We start from the raw sequence: 15,547 nt of genomic DNA, 5'->3' as shown, positions 1-15,547 counted from the left end.
TTATCCACAAATCCAGTGGCGTAGTCAGATTTTTATTACAAAACGCTTGCACCACAAATCTCTCACATTACCATATTTTCAGGAGTTATAACTGTAGAACGCATTGAGCTGTTGACTTCGGATTTTCACTGTACAAATTCACTGGTGTTCTACTTGGTGATGACAGTGTTGTCAGATCTCAAATATGTCTATAATCTGAATAAAAATTACAAACAAATACTTTGTTTCCAAAATTGAAGTTGTTGTAACTTCGTTGTTAACAAATATTTTTTAATGAAAATTTGACAGTTTTGATTTATAACGACTACGAATCCAGTGGTGTAGTCAAATTTGAAAACAAAAATTGCCTAATAAACTTTCGCCGTTTTTGACAAACAAAAAAAACCATAGAGTGCCTTGGAAATGAAACTAAAATTGTGAAAGTTAGTGTCAAGATACAGTTTTTCATGCTTAATATTTCAATAAAAAAAAATTGAGATTGATTGAAAAATGCACATTCTACAGGGGTGGTTCCATTTTAAATGGGTCACACTGTAGAAAAGGTAAACAAATTCGTGTACTTGGGTGTAAATATTGACAGCAAATTATAACTCAAAGAACATGCTAATCAAGTTATCAAAACAATAGCTTACCAAGTCAACTATTTAAGATAATAATAATAATAAGTTTATTCACCATAATGATAACAACAAAAATATTATAAAATAGGGGTGAACAAACAAAGGCATCACAAAAGAAACATTTTCGAAAAAAATGTTTCTTGTGCGTGATATCGCCTAGTATAACATGAATAAATGAATGAATAAATATACAATACATAGATAAATACACGAGTATCGTAAAAACATGAATAAATACACAATACATGAATAAATACACAATACATAAATAAATACACAATACATAAATAAATACACAATACATAAATAAATCCACAATATATAGATAAATAAACGAATAAAATGAATAAATAACTTGACAATATATATATATACACATATATACATATACACATACATATATATATATATATATATATATATATATATATATATATATATATATATATACACATATATACATACACACACACATACATGTACACACATATACGCATATACATACATCCACATACACATATATACACACACACATATGACAATGAACAATATAATATAATATATAATTAAGCGGGAGTCGATTATGATGATTTTGATACAAAAAGTAGGAGGTATTTAAGATGTTCCCCATATATGAGCCAGTGGTATCCATTATTAGTATACAACTCCATAATCCTTCCACATTCAAATTATTGTTCTACCATTCTGTTTTTTCTTAATCAAAATGAAATAAACAGATTACAAAAGATGCAGAATCGTGCTATGCGAATAATCTTACAATATTCGAGTATAAAACCAATAGCAAATATGTTGCAAACCCTTCAATGGCTACCCGTGAAGGAACTCTTAGAGTACGAAACACTAATTTTTATTTTTGAAATCAAAACTGGAAATTCACCTGTATTTCTACAGAATAAATTAACTTATGTCGCTGAAATACATGAGTATAACACAAGAAACAGAAACAATATACAAGTTGAAAAATAGAAAAAAAAATAGTGCACATAATTTTTTATTTTGTAAAGGAGTAGATTGTTTTAATGACCTCCCACGAGAAATTGAAGATAGTGGTTTGATAAATATATTCAAAAGATGATTGAAAATATATAGGTAGTATATTCCTATGTATGACTTTTTATGTAACTTTTTATTCATACATATGTATTTTTAATCAGACTGTATTTTTTCATGTTAATTTCATTATATTTATAATCTGACACTGTATTATTCACTGTTGTAAATGAATTAGTTTCACAACTAAATGAAGAGACATATACATTCAATACTTGTGATTGACTTTGAGTCTTGTTGAGTCATTCTAATTGGTATTTGGGTAATTTAAGACCTTGAACTAAAGAAACAGATGACTCAGGTATATAATAATAATACCATCTTTATTATTTCATCAGCCATATATGACAATACAAAAAAACAGTAGCTTACTGTTGAATAAATAGATGGTGAAGTTCATAATCTAAAATGCAAGCATTAGTAAAGTATGTCCTTCCGACGGTTTATCATCATGAACCTTGATATACATCTTCTGTATGACAAACATATTCTTTTTTTTTAATTTGGTTTTCGAATCATCCTAGACAAGTTAAGAATGTGACAAGTTGTTAATTGATTTTGTATTGTTTTCCTTCAAAACCTTTTTTATTAACGCACCAACATATGGTATACTCATTAGTCTGCTTTTTCTGCAGTTGTATGGAATTTATAATTATTTCTTATTTCTATACAGACTGTGGAAGATGATATCAGTTTGAAAAACAAACCATTAGGTAACCATAATGCAAAAGTTGCCTGATTTATTTAAAAAATTCCTGTATCATGTTAAAACCATCAATGTTGCCTTTTTTCCAATTGGAATAAAAAATAATTGACAGGTTGCTACAGATATAGATCATTTGAGATCGAAAAGAAACTCCTCTAGTTACAGAAATGTCCAAGAGAGTTGCAGGAGTCCCATACAGAATTTTGCAGATTTTAGTTACAAACTTGTATTTGAAATAATTTTGAGGTCACTACGTTACCGACAGGTCGAGACTTTTTCTTTTGGAGCGAATTTGTTTTCATATTTCTAAAGAAACATGCAAACTATTTCATATATGAAGTGTCTAAAAACTTCTTTGCACCTATACTATTTTTGTTACACTTGAATTATGTTACACAATTACTGATTACGGAAAGTGTGGTTGGGTAGTGTTCCAAAATTTGATAGAAGACTTTGAAGCGGAAAGGATGAACATGAATATCGTTCCAAACTGTACATAGAAAAATGTATGTTTCACGTTTATAATCAACCGCTCTTATAATTGTTGCATCTAAACAAATGAATTTATTGATTGACAAAAATATATGATTGACTTCATCATGGTTGGTGAATTTGTGCACCTACAAGGCAATTTCAAAATTCTGGTAGTTTTTAATAACATGGTACATTACCGCTAGTTAATGGTAGGTAAAATGATTGATATTGCTATTCAGCCATTGTTATGGAAAGAATGAAGTTGTATAAACTTGTATACAAAGGCATGAGGTAAGTACACACACATAGTCAGTGAATGTTTATTACAATATTTTATTAAACTTGCAATGTTTGTATGCTAATTGGGATTAAATTTTACAACTGAATTTTGAAGTAGTTGTCATCAACCGATTGAGAGCTGAAATTCTGCTTACACGTTTAGTTTGGGTGACGATGCAGGTTTAGCTAAGTCTACATCCAATATGGCGGAAAACCCAAGATGACGGACTAGTTTATTATGCACATGATGTGGATATGACATGAAAGGTTTGCTTTAAAGAGTTATACATCGGCAAAGACCAGGGATAGTTTTGTAGTGCTCAAAGAAATATGGTACTTAATGACGATGGAATAATGGCACATTAAATGAAATGAACAGACTAAGGAACATGTCGAGCGATAACTAAAAAATAAATTTATAGTAAAAAAATTGAGTACAAACTTTCCGTTACCGACTTTGAAAAGAAAAAAATAAACTTTGAATTAGATCAAATCCATCAATTCATTACGTAATTCATACAATTCATATGATATAAAAGCTCGAATTTCATTAGCAAAAAAACCTGAAATGAAATTACAATTAGGAACAATACAAGCAACAATTGAGAATTGAATAATCAAAATAAAAACAAAAATTAAAAGGTTTCAAGCCAAGTTACTTCCCGACGTTTTGATTGTTACTATCCACAATTGTTTTCGTGTGACAAAGATATTGCGAAGTAATGGTACTAGAATTGACTCTTCTGACATCTCAGATGTGACTCTTGTATTTTATTTTAATGATTTTTTTTCAGGGATTTCAAATAATTTTATATTAGACAGTAGAAGTCCGAACTAATGAAATTCACCATTAAACATTGTTTGCCATTTTCAAACAAACATATATATAAGCTCGTCGTGACATTTACTTGTGTATAAACAAGAATACAGTATGTAACTTGATCTTGATATGTGTAATTTTAAGAATTTTTTTTTCATGAGCTTTTATATCTTATGAATTTTGTGAAGTGATAAATCGATGGGTTTGATCTAATTTAAAGTTTATTTTCTCCTTCTTATAGTTGGTATATGAGAGTTTGTACTGAAAAATGTATTTTTAATATCAATTTATTTGAAAATAAATATAAATTGAAACAGCACTTCTCAGTTAAAAACGGTAAATGTATCATTCGATTTCAAATAAAACCTGAAACTTTGAAATAAATAAGAGAGTAAGAGTATCAGGTTGTTTTTCAATTTTTACGACATTTCGGGATCTTAAGAGATAGTTTACTATTTTGTCACTAAGTGACTACACATTTCAAATACGCAGCTAGACTCCAAAATTATTAATGAAGATTTTGCAAAGTAATGGTACTAGAATTGACTCTTGTGTCATCTCAGATGTGACTGTATGATCACAATCAACATATTCATTAAAACGATCCTACATGTTTATTTTATACATCCCTGTTAATCCCCCAGCACAATCACTTTAGATTTATACATTTATTCTCAGGTTATAATTTTAAGGTGATTTTGAAATCAATTCACGAATTTTTTGCTCTTTATTTGAAAGATATAGCTTGGCAGAATCCAATCACAGAAAAAACATTTTGATGAATTAGGTTATGTCATAATTTTGGAATCATTTCAGTCTCATTTTTCGTCATATCACCGATTCATCATTTGTTTTTTTTTATAAATGAATTGGATTTTGCTAGCTTTACCATTAAGCTGACTGAATCATTTGTAAATTTTTAATTTGCCTAATTTGAGGCTTATTTTATGATCCTTCATTACGCTAATGGAAACATAATTCGAATTTTTGAAATTTTTTCTTGATTTCTTTTTAATTCTTTCGGAAGATTATTATATATTCAACACCAAAATGGCATATTTAACAAGTTTTCAGTGATATGAACCAAATAGTTATTTGGTTTGTATTATGATCGTGGTATTAATTTCTCTGAAATTTGAAGTTGTATTTTTGTGATATTTTTTTAAATGATATTATCTTTAATTCGATATTCACTTTGATTTGATATCAATTGTAGACAATGATCTATTTAACAATATATTATGTATTACTTATACCGCTCATACTTAACTGAACGTATCATATTCGTAGATTATAGAGGTCACAAGTCGTTCCAATTTATTGCTAACAGTGGTGCCCCTCAAGGAAGCAGTTTAGCACCTCTTTTATTCTCACTTTTCATTAACACATAGGAAATAATCTCTCTAGTAACTTCTTACTCTTTGCAGATGATTTGAAAATCTTTCAGCCCATTACATCAGAGGACTGCTCAATCTTATAAAAAGACCTTGACTTTTTGTACCTTTGCTGTACCAGAAATAATCTTCTCTTCAACACAAACAAATGTAAATACTCAAAATACACCCTTAAACATAATGTTATTTCTCATGATTACTGCATAAATAACACACCTCTACAAATAAGCACTCTTCAAAGGGATAATGAGGAGGTGCACCGTCTTGCTGAAAAAATATTTCGTTTTCGAATAAATTTACCTATATCGTTCTCAATTGCCCTATTGATACACGGTATTATTCGATTCTTCAACATATCCAAATATTTATCACTACTTCATTTTTGAATCTACACAAAATATTAACAAACACGCAGCATGGCTTTCGTGCAGAAAAATCAACTAATACTGCCATTTTTTTATTATATAATGAGGTAATTAGATATATTGAGGCAGGTGAATGCCCGGCAGCGATATTCTGTGATTTGAGTCGGGCATTCAACTGCGTCAATCATCAAAAACTTTTACTGAAATTGGAAAGATATGGACTAAGAGGTGCATCTCTCAACTGGATATCCTCATCCTCATCCTCTCCAGTGTACGGTCAAAAATGAAATCCAGAGAATAAATTCTGAGCCTTTCAGTGTAGATATGGGAGTACCTCAAGGGTCCATTCTGGGCCCAATCCTTTTTATTCTATATGTAAACAATATAGACTCTGTTGTTTCTGAAGTTCATTATACAGCTTATGCCGACGACATTTCTATGATCATCTCGGCATCAGATGATGAAATATTGAAAGACAAATGTGCTTCTGAAGTTGAACATATATCAGAATTTTTCAATTATCATGATTTATTTTTTAATTCGGATAAAACAAATATTATTCGTTTTCATAATAGACAAAATAGGATGGAAGACTTCAGTTTCAGTGCTGATAATGTGACATACTCAAAATCGAATAAAAGTTTTAAATTCCTGGGTATTCTTCTTGATGAAAACTTGAACTGGAATGCTCATTGCCAGCATCTAATTTCTAAGCTTAATTCAATGAAATTTCTATTTATGAATCTGCGGACAGTTTTAACTACCACTCAACCAATGAGCATTTATTATGCTAAGTTGATTCAAGACTGAGGTATGGTGTCTGCTTCTGGGGTGGGTCATCCATGACTCATAACGTATTCATTGCTCAAAAACGCATTATACGGTGTATTGCGAATGTCTCAAGGAGAGAATCTTGCAGACAAATTTTCAAAAATTATCACATCATAACACTCACATCTGTTTATATATTTGAAATATGCAGCTACATATTCAAAAACAAAACACATTTCAAAATGAATAAAAATGTTCATCACTATGACACTAGAACAAAAAATAGATTTCATGTGCCATATGCAAGACTAAGAATAACTTCATTTGCACCAGAATACATTGGAATAAAAAATTAGATAAACTGCCCCATCATTTAAGGGAAGAACATAATTATGTGATGTTTAAGAGAAATTTAAAGAGTTTTCTAATTGAACAATGTTTTTATTCATTGAATAAATTTTTTAGATTAGATAAGTAGTGTATTATTTTAGTTTTAAGGTGTTGTTTCAACTTGTATGTTTCTTATACTCTGTTTTTATCTTTATTTTTATTTCTTTTATTCTATTCCTATACAATGTATATTGTCTAACGGAAATAAAGTATTATTATTAGTTAAATTTTCATCGATAAAAAAAGGTCCTATTATGTCAACTAAAATTCCTGCCCAAACATTCAGTTTTTGAGGTCGTTGGGTATGAACTTGACGGTATAAATGAGGATTCGTATCACTCAAATATCGACAATTTTGTCGATTCACCTCTCCATTCAAACTAAACGTACATTCATCCGAAAAACAAATTTTATACAAAAAATTCTGATGCAAGTTGATCCGTTCAGTAAGACTTTTACAAAACTCGATACGTCTATCGAAATCATTTTCGTTCAATTCATGAACCATTCTAATCTTATATTGATGAAATTTGTACTTAAGAAGGATCCTGAAAACATTTGAATGACTGATTCCTGATTCTCGAGACAAATTTGTAAGAGATTGCGAATTTTCCATTTTCTAAAACTGCAGTACAAATAGCTTCATCGTTGACAACTCCTGAACGGTTATGCTTTTCATTATTAACAGATCCAGTTTCCATAGATCTGTTCAATAATTCCCACGTATTTGTGTCGTACATTTCTTCCTGGATGATTATCATTGAACATACGCGCAGCAGCTTTAGTACTATTTCCATTCTGATAGTACAAACTCACTATTTCAATCCGTGCCCGAAGCATATAAACAATTACTTATCAAGAAGTCACAAAAACCGAAACACCAATTGTAACTTCGCCTGGTAGGTAATTGTTATTGTAGAATGAGACAAATACAAAATGAAGAGAATATCGAATTCAAACTCAACTAGGCAAAATAAGACTTTTTTGAAGTATACTTCACAAAAAAACACCTATGAAATCTGGGTAAGAGATTGTACAGAAATTTATTCAAGTTGGCTTGTTTTCAACTCAAATAATTTTTAGCTTGAAATCTGTTCATCATGGAACATCTGATAATGCAAAACAATTGATCCATTAAATAAAATAATGATAAAAAAAACTTTTAAAACAAGATTTTATTCAAGTGCTTTAAAAAGATCAAAATACAATTATTTTTAATCACATTAACCACATTCATTTATGACTTTACAGAATTGAAATTATAATAGAGCTTGTCGCGATGCCTAGAAGAAATCTCTACACATTCAGTCAAATGAAATTGAAATTAAGAAACATTCTGACAGCTCAACTAGGTACTGCAATAAATTTCAAACCCGATAAATCCTATGTGTGCAAAAAAGTTATTCAAGGTTAAAGTTCCACATTTTAAGCATTAACGGCACTTTTATTTAATTACAAACGTTATGAATTGCTCACAAGTTCAGTAGGTGCCTACCTAATTACAAAATTTCAATTACAAATTGAAATTATCGCGACAAGCTTTTATTATTATTTCAATTCTGTAAAGTCATAAATGAATGTGGTTAATGTGATTTAAAATTTTATTTTGATCTTTTTAGGGCACTTAAATAAAAGCTTGTTTTAAAAGGTTTTTTATCATTATTTTATTTTATATTTTTTAGTTTCAATCGATAGTTATCGATCAATACGAAAGTCCATCTATAAAACGGAGAGTCCTTCAACAGAAAAACTTAAGGAACGGGGAAAACTATCATTAGGATAAACTATATTCTATAGAAGTAGGTAGGTACCTACTCCTCCGACATATAACTATATGACACTATAACTATATGACTAAAAAGATTTCAAAAAAACTATATTTCTTCACTAGAATTTCGAAACACCTTTCTACAAATGCGAAAATAACCGTATATAATACAATAATACAGCCCCATTTTGATTATTGCAGTACGCTGTTATACAGTTTTGACCAAAATAAAATTATGTCTCTGCAAAAGTTACAGAACATAGGAATGAGGGTGGTTCTTGGATGTAATCGTTATGCAAGTATATGCTTTATGCTCAGTGCATAACACTGGATGTCTATTCGTGAAAGATATTACAGGTCAGCAATGATATTTATTTTTAAGATAACCAATCATATGCTACCTTCTTATTTCGAAGAATTTATCATTTATAGAAATTCCACTCACAATTACACTACTAGACAAAATGACAATTTTCACCTGCCACGATGTAGTTTATCAAACTCCATGAAAATTTTATTATATAAAGGCCTCATTGAATATAACAAGCTTCCCCAAAATGTGAAGAATAATAAAAACTTGTTTCAATTCAAAAAAGATTTGACTGATTATATGAAAGGTATCACAATAGAATAGATAGTAAGTGACTCGGTATATATTATGTATTTATGTGTACCTATATGTATACAGTGCTAGTCAAAAGTCCCCTCCCCCCCTCGTATCTTTGGAACGGGTATACTTATAATAATGAAATTTGGAGGGTGGAAATAAACGGATGTAGGCTTCTTAACTGGTCATAACAGGTGACGCAATAGTCATAAATGACGTCACAAGGCCACTGTGACCAAAAATTTTAAATGGGACCCTATGGCAAGTGACAGCTCGTTTGAAAGGTATTGAAAATACCTATTCAGTCATACCAATTTTGTTTGGGTTTCGGCTGATTTTGATTGATAAATTGAAGAAATACGAAAATTATTGTTTCGCATTTAATTAATAAAGATTTTAAAGTATGCCTCTGGTTCATTGTCAAAAAGGTTGACGTGTTTGAATTATCTACTTGTCAAAAGTGTTTATACCTTGAAAATTTACCTAAGCTATTGTTTAACGAGACGTTTAAGTGTTTACATAGGCAAAATGGTACGTACTGTAGCCGACAAAGTAGCAGCTATCTTAATAATTGGTGAATGTAGAAACAATTTCCATGCAGCGGAACGACTGTTTAATGAGAGGTACCCCGATCGCCCTATATCGAGGGTTTATTTGAGGGAGCTTCTTCGGAAGTTTGAAGCATCAGGTAGTGTTCAAGATGCCAAACGATCTGGTCGACCAACAATTAGTGATGACAAAAAAATTGACATACTTGGAGAAATGGTAGTGAACCCTACTTCTTCCACAGCCCAAGTTGCGTCTATCTGTGAAGTCAGTCAAAGGACAGTACATAGGGTGTTGGCTAAAAACAAATTTCATCCATACAAATAAAAATGGTGCACCAACTTTCAGATGATGACCCCGACCGAAGACTAGAATTCTGTGAAACTATGTCCGATAAAATGAACCAACAACCAGGCTACATACAGACAATTTGTTTTAGTGACGAAAGTACTTTCTTTCTCAATGGAAATGTTAACACTCAAAATGTGAGGTATTGGAGTGACACAAATCCTCACATCTTTCGTGAAAAACATACTCAATTTCCAGAAAAAGTAAATGTTTGGGCAGGTATTTTGGGAAACCACATAGTTGGGCCTCTTTTTCTCAATGCTAACTTAACCGGTGAATTGTATCTGGAGATGTTACAAACTGATATTGAGGCGTTAATTCTTGAAATTCTAGAAGATAATCCAGATGAATTCGACAACTTGGAAATAACGTTTCAACAAGATGGTGCTCCTGCACACTATTACGGTGCAGTAAGACGTTACCTAGATGAAGAATATCGTGGTAGATGGATTGGACGACGAGGTTCGATCGAATGGCCAGCTCGGTCACCGGACCTTACACCATTAGATTTTTTTCTATGGGGGTACTTGAAATCTAAGGTTTACGCTACAGCACCTGACAGTATTGCCATTCTGAAACAACGAATTGTTGAAGAATGTAGGGCAATTTCCGCTGACACACTGGGACGAGTACGACAAGAGTTTAGCAATAGGATGCATTACTGCCAGGAAGTAGATGGAGCACATTTTGAACACTTATTATAAGAACTGGTTCTTAAATCTTTATTAATTAAATGCGAAACTATAATTTTCGTATTTCTTCAATTTATCAATCAAAATCAGCCGAAACCCAAACAAAATTGGTATGACTGAATAGGTATTTTCAATACCTTTCAAACGAGCTGTCACTTGCCATAGGGTCCCATTTAAAATTTTTGGTCACAGTGGCCTTGTGACGTCATTTATGACTATTGCGTCACCTGTTATGACCAGTTAAGAAGCCTACATCCGTTTATTTCCACACTCCAAATTTCATTATTATAAGTATACCCGTTCAAAAGATACGAGGGGGGAGGGGACTTTTGACTAGCACTGTATATGTATTATATCCTTACTATGTGTGTCTATATAACATGAAATATTATGTATATTATGTTTGTGTATTAGGATCTTCCTACCAATAAATCATTCATTCATACCTTATAGAAGAATTAGCTTGTTATATTTCTTAGTCTATTCATTTCATTGATGGATTCATTATTACATGGCCGAGTCCCAGTTAATTTCGAACAGTCTAATTCTTTTATCAGGAGGCCTTTGGCGTTTCAAGTTAACGTTTTCATTGGCAAGTTTTTCATTTCGTTTCAATTTCTTTCTCTAACCTTCTTTTCCTTTGTGTTGATGTTTCTTCATTTCCCATAATGTTCCCACGAGTACCAAAGAAATATTTGTCAACCCTCCCAGAGCTTCGTTTAGCAGGGTAAGAGCTAATATACAACTGGGTGCACTTCGGTGCCCTGAGGTGGTACGTTCACGACATCACCCTGATGCCACTCGGTCCTCGGCATGCCTCACCTTGACTTGGGTGGTAATTTGGTGAAAGATGCGCCACTTTTTTCAGCTTAGAGCTTACTCGTGCCTGACGAAACACCGTTCCGGGTTTGATTTTGGAGTTTTGCTTCTCCTAGACATGTTGCAGATAAATGCTAATGACGCCCATCTCACCAAATTACACAAGTCATGGTATACCTCTTGTGCCTGTTGCTCACATTACGTGATGGGCCCTCTTGCTCTGGGAACTTAGAGGATGGTAGATAATAATATATTTTTACAATGCAAATAAATATGGGTTCTTACAACCTACTACACTATTTATTGTCTTTTTTTAGAGTCGGGAAGTAGGTATTTAAAGGTAAAAGCTTGATTACATTTTTTTTCTAGAAATATATTTTTTTATTGAAGCCAACCCTGGATGTGGCATCTATTTCATGGTGGGCCTACCAACTATCATAAACGAATGCGTATAAAAAAATGTGTGTCCCTGCCATTTACCGCTGAGGAGATCTCTCGTACGGAGCTGATCCTGGCAGCAGCATCAGGTCACGTTTATGATCAACATGCATTGTCATCGGTTCTGGGTAATGAGCTGAAAAGAGGCAAGACATTGAAATTTGGAGAAAAAAAAACACCTTCAATGTATAGAGTACAAAATCCTCTATCGATCAGTATACACCCCAGTTGAATAAATATTTATTGAGATGTGGAATTACAAAGACAGATGACATTAAAACGAACAAATTTTTTGAAACAATTTAATATTATTATGCTCTCACCATTGGGCAATCTTGTACTTTTGGCTATCATCTGAGTGAGTACTTTTTTATTTTTTAAAGGTCCGCTTAAGGATTAATTTTCCGAGAAATATTTGCAAAGGATGCATCGACAAACTGCAAGAAATATCCGTATTCATTGAAATCTTGAAAAATAATATCACCAATCTGGATGGAAAACCGGCAGCAGATGTAAGACTTGAATGCCAGAATCAATTGAAAGTGGAAATTTTTACCAAGAAAATGAGATGACCACCGAAAGAGATTCATCTCCAGAGAAATCTGGGGTTTGCCGAATTTGCTCTTCTCCACTTAGTCTAACATTGCATGAGAAATGTACACATCTGATTCAACTGTTCCAAGATCTTACCAATCAGGAAGTAGTGTTCTGCAGATGGTTTAGTGCGTTTCCAATATTCATGTCCTTTTTTTTTCAGGCAAAACTGGGAAGCAATATGTGCAACTCATGTATGGAAAATCTAGAAATGATATCATCCTTCACCGTTTCGTCAAAAAGTACTGACGAAAAATTTGAGTACATTGTGAAAAATGAGACGGTTGCAACTGAAAGGTATTCTGATTTAAATGATTCATTGGAGTGTGATGATATAAAGCCCTCAACTTCTGCTGATGAAATTGACATCAAAGAAGAAATAATTGACGAGAATGCTTCTACTTTTGCAAACCATCAAAGCAAGCTGGAACTGAAAGAATTGGATTCTGAAAATTTCCAAATGCAAAATCACCAATGCAGTGTGTGCCAAAAAACATACACTAAAGAGAGTTATTTGAAAAGACATATGCTCATCCACGTGGAAAAAAAATATCAGTGTGATCGTGGCGAAAAACGTTTCGCTGAGAAGTATTCGTTGAGGAATCATTTGCCTAGCCACTGTAGAGAAATGCCTTACAAGTGTAATTTTTGTCAAAAAAGTTTCACGGTGCAGAGAAGTTTTCAGAATCATTTGAAGATGCATGCTATGCATGCCGTTGAAAAAACACACAGGTGCAGTCACTGCAGAAGAATTTTCTATCAAAAGACTGATCTGCTCTCCCACACTTGCAAGAAGCTAACGAAATCAGCTTGTTACAGACAAAATTCTTGCTCCAAAAATGAACCATTGAAATGTAATAGCTGCGATGAAACCTTTACTAGGAACTTCGATTTCCGTCAACATCTGGTCACACACGTTTGTGAGAAACACCCTGGCCAAAAACATGTACTCAGGCACACCGATGACAAGCCTTATAAATGTAAAATTTGCCAAAAAGGTTTAGCAACAAAGTCCTCTTTGCGGCAGCATTTTCTCGGCCACACTGGAGTAAAGTCGTTCAAATGTGATTATTGTAAAAGCGTTTTCGCTCGAGAAAGCACTCTGAAGAGGCATCTGCTGACGTACTCTCACAAAAAGCAACACAAACTTGAGTTTTGCGAAAAAAGTTTTGAAGAGGAAAGCACTGTACAACTGAAGGGCACCGAAAACAAACTACCCAAGTGTAACATTTGTCAACAAATATTCACTCTAAGCTCCTCGCTGCAGAGCCATTTGCGTGTCCACACTGGAGAGAAACCTTTCAAGTGTGATTGTTGTCAAAAAAGTTTCACCCAAAAGTCCAGTCTGCATCAGCATTTTCTCACTCATTTCACCGAGAAGCCTTACAAATGTGATATTTGCAAAAAGGTTTCACCTCGAATCCCATTTTGCGGAGGCATTCGTTCCTACATACCGATGAAAAGCCATTCAGATGTTATTGTTGCGGGGAAAAGTTTATTGAAAACTATCTTTTGCAGCGGCATTTGTTGAGTCATTCTTTGGAAGAACATTGCGAAAAGGATTCAGAAAAGAGCTCTATTTGAAGAAGCATTTTTCCACACATGGCACTTTCAAACTTTCATTTGTTATCGATTATGTTATTATTAGTTACCGAATTATTAGCATTTGATTGAATACATCCTGCAATATTCTATGTAGATCTAACTTTGACTTTCAAGTATACAGTGCATTTTTTTAATGTCCCCCACTTTTATTTTTTGAACGGGTCAACTCAAAAAATTGAAATTTGGGATAAAGAAATTAATGTATGAATACTTTATTTTGAATATTACTGGAGTTTTTTCCCAACACCAAATGAGAGTGTAGAAATAAGTAAACATAATAATATTATGAATAACGATAACGGACCAATACCAAATAGCATACTATATAGCTTGCTGAAATAATATTGTTGGGTTTACTGTTTACTACAAAAAGACACATTGTAAATATATTTAGATAGGCAATGTTGTGAAACTAATTTTATATAGCTGAAAATTGTTCTATATACAGGCTGATTCACGGTGGATGGCACATTAGACGTTTCTGATGAACCAGACAACGGATCACTTTGAAAATTCAATGGAGGGCATATTCGGACATTCTCTAGCCAACTAAAATATTTTCGACAATGCGGTGTTGCCGCTTCTATTAGAAAGCAGTAGCAACTTTGATTTTTCAAATGGAACACCCTGTATATAATATTATTTTTGGAATCTCCAACAATTGCCCGACAACTTTTCTTGATATTTCCCTATACCTATCTGTTACCGTTTTCGGAATAAAAATTAATTTCAATTTTTTTCTTCGAAAATCATGTCTTCTAAAAATGCCGATATCTTTTAGTTAAGAAGTACTATGATATCGAAATTTGGTTTGGAGTTAGGTGATACTTGGACACTTCCCACACGTCAGCCTAATCTCCGTTACTTCAATACAGGGTGGTAAAAAAATACAGTTTTTTCGTTTGCTTGAAAAAGTTGCTGAAATTTGATTATTTTAAATGGAACACCCTGTATATTATTGAAAATTCGGAAAGCTGCTGAAATTTGCTTTCTTTCTATGTATATCATACCTATACCTAACTAGTCAAGTTTCGGACTTATGAACATTTATTTGTGAAAATGTCCCTTCAGAATGGCATTTCCATTCGGTATTTGGTAAGCAGGCCATGATTACTATTTGACAGTAGCCTTGTGACATTCTCCTAATAATATCGACATTTTCGTCACTTCAGAAGTTGCAAATACCTTCAAAACGATGGAACAAAACTATTCAAACGAAGTTCTTATGAATTTGTTTATT

At 32.5% G+C, this 15,547-nt stretch overlaps 1 protein-coding gene across 4 annotated transcripts in view; it reads left to right on the top strand.

The window, feature by feature from the left end:
- The window catches only part of LOC111508858 (uncharacterized), a 59,941-nt gene that overhangs the window by 5,191 nt on the left and 39,203 nt on the right, over nt 1-15,547 (top strand). Inside the window, exons 2-3 of one of the 4 annotated variants that reach the window (XM_074182366.1) lie at nt 12,492-12,808; nt 12,866-14,400. The exons of the other annotated variants lie outside the window; for them this stretch is intronic. Coding sequence (XP_074038467.1) covers nt 12,632-12,808; nt 12,866-14,233 — 1,545 coding nt within the window. The 5' untranslated portion in view covers nt 12,492-12,631 and the 3' untranslated portion in view covers nt 14,234-14,400. Of the gene's footprint in view, nt 1-12,491; nt 12,809-12,865; nt 14,401-15,547 lie in introns of those variants that run through there. 4 annotated transcript variants of the gene reach the window in all.

This window comes from Leptinotarsa decemlineata, unplaced genomic scaffold (assembly GCF_025532065.1).
Source record: "Leptinotarsa decemlineata unplaced genomic scaffold, Ldec_3_MD MMD2_P_RNA_scaffold_2, whole genome shotgun sequence".
Taxonomy (NCBI): Eukaryota; Metazoa; Arthropoda; class Insecta; order Coleoptera; family Chrysomelidae; genus Leptinotarsa; species Leptinotarsa decemlineata.
The sequence above is the reverse complement of the archived record's forward strand: the minus strand, read 5'-3'. Positions and strand labels throughout refer to the sequence as shown.